This window comes from Macrobrachium rosenbergii, chromosome 49, assembly GCF_040412425.1.
Source record: "Macrobrachium rosenbergii isolate ZJJX-2024 chromosome 49, ASM4041242v1, whole genome shotgun sequence".
NCBI classification, from domain to species: Eukaryota; Metazoa; Arthropoda; class Malacostraca; order Decapoda; family Palaemonidae; genus Macrobrachium; species Macrobrachium rosenbergii.
In genome coordinates, this window is record NC_089789.1 from 45,271,106 (window position 1) to 45,274,643 (window position 3,538).

The window sequence follows — 3,538 nt, forward strand, 5'->3', positions numbered from 1 at the left end:
CTCCTCCTCCTCAGTCTTAAGGTAGCCTCTTCATTTCCAGGCTCTCTCTCTCTCTCTCTCTCTCTCTCTCTCTCTCTCCTCTCTCTCTCTCTCTCTCTCTCTCTGATTGTTTTGTCGTCAAACATTGATTTTCGCCAGATTCCTCTCGGTCTTTCTGCAAATTTAACCCCCTCCCCCCCTCGTAACCTCCTCCCCTCCTCTAAATATGCCACCTCCAGTTCTAGTTGTTGATTTTATGCTCCCTTACCCCCCAGGTATCAGTAACTTGTAATCTAGAAAAAAAAAAAAGTACTGTGTGTATGATAGAGAAAAGGCTTTAATTTTTCTCATTTCTCTCCGCAGAACCCCAGACACAGATCTTAGGAGGACCTGACATGTACATAAACAAAGGGTCGACCATCAACCTCACCTGCGTGGTCGAATTCAGCCCAGAGCCGCCTGATTTCATCTTCTGGAATCACAATAACAAGGTAATTTCATCCAGTTCTTATTGCGTGTTTACAATTATGCAGTAAACGTGCCTCGCTGCCGAACTTCTCCAAAGTTCCAGAGGTCCTTTATTCCTCACGCCGCTGGACTGTGGGACAGTGTCCCTACTGAGGCTATTGTGCAATTGGAACCTCAAAACTTTAAGCGACGATGCAACACATTACTCCCCTACAACATTTCTTGTATTTTATCATTTACTTACATTTTTATCTATTTATTTATGAATTTGTTAATTTATTTTTATTTTTCTGTATGTCCTATTACCTTCTATAATAATAATAATAATAATAATAATAATAATAATAATAATAATAATAATAATAATAATAATAATAATAATAAATTAAGAAAACTAATCTCCAAAGAATACATTCTGTGATTCTAGCAGATATGAAGTGAATCTTGTATCTCTGAAGAGGCTCAGTTTTGCCTTAATAACAAATGCATTCTAATATCAAGTTGCAATTTATTCAATGCATGCCACAATTTACCCATAAACTCTTGAAGCTTATCATACATTAAAAACAGCGTCCTCCTGTTTCTGTAAACTTTATGGCTTTTGGAAAATTACCTTGTTGCAGCTTTATGGCTCCTGGGAGGGTTGCTTGTGGAATTAATTCGGTGTTTTTTTTTTTTCATCAGAAATTAGACTGCATTACAATCTCTCTCTCTCTCTCTCTCTCTCTCTCTCTCTCTCGAATGAAATGCAACTTTCTGAGACTTATGAGAGAGTTTCATTTCATCAGACAGTATACTCATTTACGAACTTGATTTACTGACAAGAGAGAGAGAGAGAGAGAGAGAGAGAGAGAGAGAGAGAGAGAGAGAGAGAGAGAGAGAGAGAGAGAGAGAGACGGAGTGTTCTTGGATTCATGTTACAGAGATACATATTTACTGCATCGATATATATTTCTTATAAATTAAGAGAAATTAAATTACCATAAAACCGTATTATTTGGGACAATTATATATACTTCATATTAGCAACATATAACGAGAACTGGGTCAACATGTTATGTATAAAATGAAGAAAATTCAAAATACCATAAAGGCATGTTTTTAAGACAATTTTATACGCTTGATTTTAACTTGATGACCAATGAATGGGTTAATGAATATACATATATATATATATTGTATACATTGTATATATATATATATATATATATATATATATATATATATATATATATATATAAATTGTAAATTTATATATATATGTATATATATAAATTGTAAATTTATATATATAGTATATATATATATATATATATAAATTTATATATATATGTATATATATATATATATATATATATATATATATATATATATATATATATATATATATATACTATATATATATATATACAGATAAACCCCACATCCCATCTCCCTACCCTGCAACATAATCACGCGATTCTTGTTTACAACCACAGATCATAAGCTACGACTCGACCAGAGGTGGGGTCACGGTGATCATTGAGAAAGGTGACGTCACCACCAGCTCCCTCCTGATCCAAAGGGCGCAGCCTGCTGACTCCGGACGCTACGAGTGCAACCCCTCCAACGTCAGCCCTTCGAACATTACTGTGCACGTCTTAAATGGTATGGGAGAAAGTATTGTTATTCATTATTATTATGATGCTTCTGCTAGTCTCAAAATGATACCTTTGTCTTCCAGCTTGTGAGAAACAGTTGCCAGTTCTTTCGCAGACTTGTATCGCAAACACTTTAGTGTCCTATGCTTGCTTTCAGGAGAACACCCAGCAGCCATACAGCACGGAGGCCAGGGAACCTACACATCTTCCTCCTTCAGAAACATCCTGGCTCTTCTGGTGTGTCTAGCCATAGGGCAGCGAGTCCTTCAGTGAAAGTGGAGTCTTCCGACGTTCAGTGGGGGTATGAATTTTGGATGAATTGGGAAAAAAATGTGACCATTTTGAAGTGAACAGGAAATGTGAGGCCCCCACCCCAAAACCCCAAACTCCTCACTTTTGGACCAATTTGTAAGAAATTCGTCTATTTTGGGGTGAATAGGAATTACCAAATCCCACCCACCCCCCCATCCCCAAATCTCCAAACTCATCACAGAGACAGCTGTAGCTGGGATCCTTAGAGAGGGCCACTTTCGAAAAAATGAAAATATTTAACAGCGAGACAGTTTATCTCATCTCGATGTGACATTTCTGCGTCCGGATCAGAAAACTGGACCAGTTTTCGAAAAAAGACAGGAACATCTATTTTCCCCCCAAAATGCCCTATATAAGACATTTAACAAAAAGAAAAAGGGCACAATGACATACCTGAACAACAGAGATTCTTCAACCATCTTAAAGGATTTCAGAATAGAAAACGTATACAGGGATAGTGGTGTACTTTTATTTTGTATATGAGGTAGATGGAGAGATAGAGAGATTTGCTATGATGCACAAGAACTATTCGTCAGTTAGCTAGTTTTATTTTCTCTCCTCGGACGTATCCTCTCCTGCTCAAGGTTTTACTTTGTCATAATTTCAGTTGGTGGCTTGAGCAGGGCGGGGTCTGTCTGAGTGACAGTAGTAGTTAACAAAGAGATTTACGAGAAGATGAGTACTTCGAGAACCCGAATTCTCCCAGACGATATTATACGAATTTTTTTTTTTACATTAAATTTAAATAGGAGAGAGAGAGAGAGAGAGAGAGAGAGAGAGAGAGAGAGAGAGAGAGAGAGAGAGAAGGGTGGATATTGGCGGAAGGAAGGAAGAGAATAGGACGTAAAAATCACAATTAATTCATTGATATATAATCATTAAAATATGGGGTTATCAGATATGAATACATTGTTATTTTGTATGATAATTATATGTCTCTAGAGTACTGAGCAATTATTCATAAAATTATATATATATATATATATATATATATATATATATATATATATATATATATATATATATATATTTATATATATATATATTTATATACATATATACATATACATATACATATATATACATATATATATACATATATATATATATATATATATATATATATATATATATATTTT

General features: G+C 34.9%; 1 protein-coding gene across 2 annotated transcripts in view; it reads left to right on the forward strand.

Moving 5' to 3' along the window:
* The window catches only part of LOC136832453 (SPEG neighbor protein-like), a 5,097-nt gene extending 2,535 nt beyond the window's left edge, over positions 1-2,562 (forward strand). The window contains exons 4-6 of one of the 2 annotated variants that reach the window (XM_067093327.1): positions 343-470; positions 1,926-2,094; positions 2,245-2,562. In XM_067093327.1, the coding sequence (XP_066949428.1) occupies positions 343-470; positions 1,926-2,094; positions 2,245-2,360 (413 nt within the window). In that variant the 3' untranslated portion in view covers positions 2,361-2,562. The remainder of the gene's footprint in view (positions 1-342; positions 471-1,925; positions 2,095-2,244) is intronic. The other variant, XM_067093326.1, reaches the window with a different exon arrangement.
* Positions 2,563-3,538: the final 976 nt, after the last annotated feature.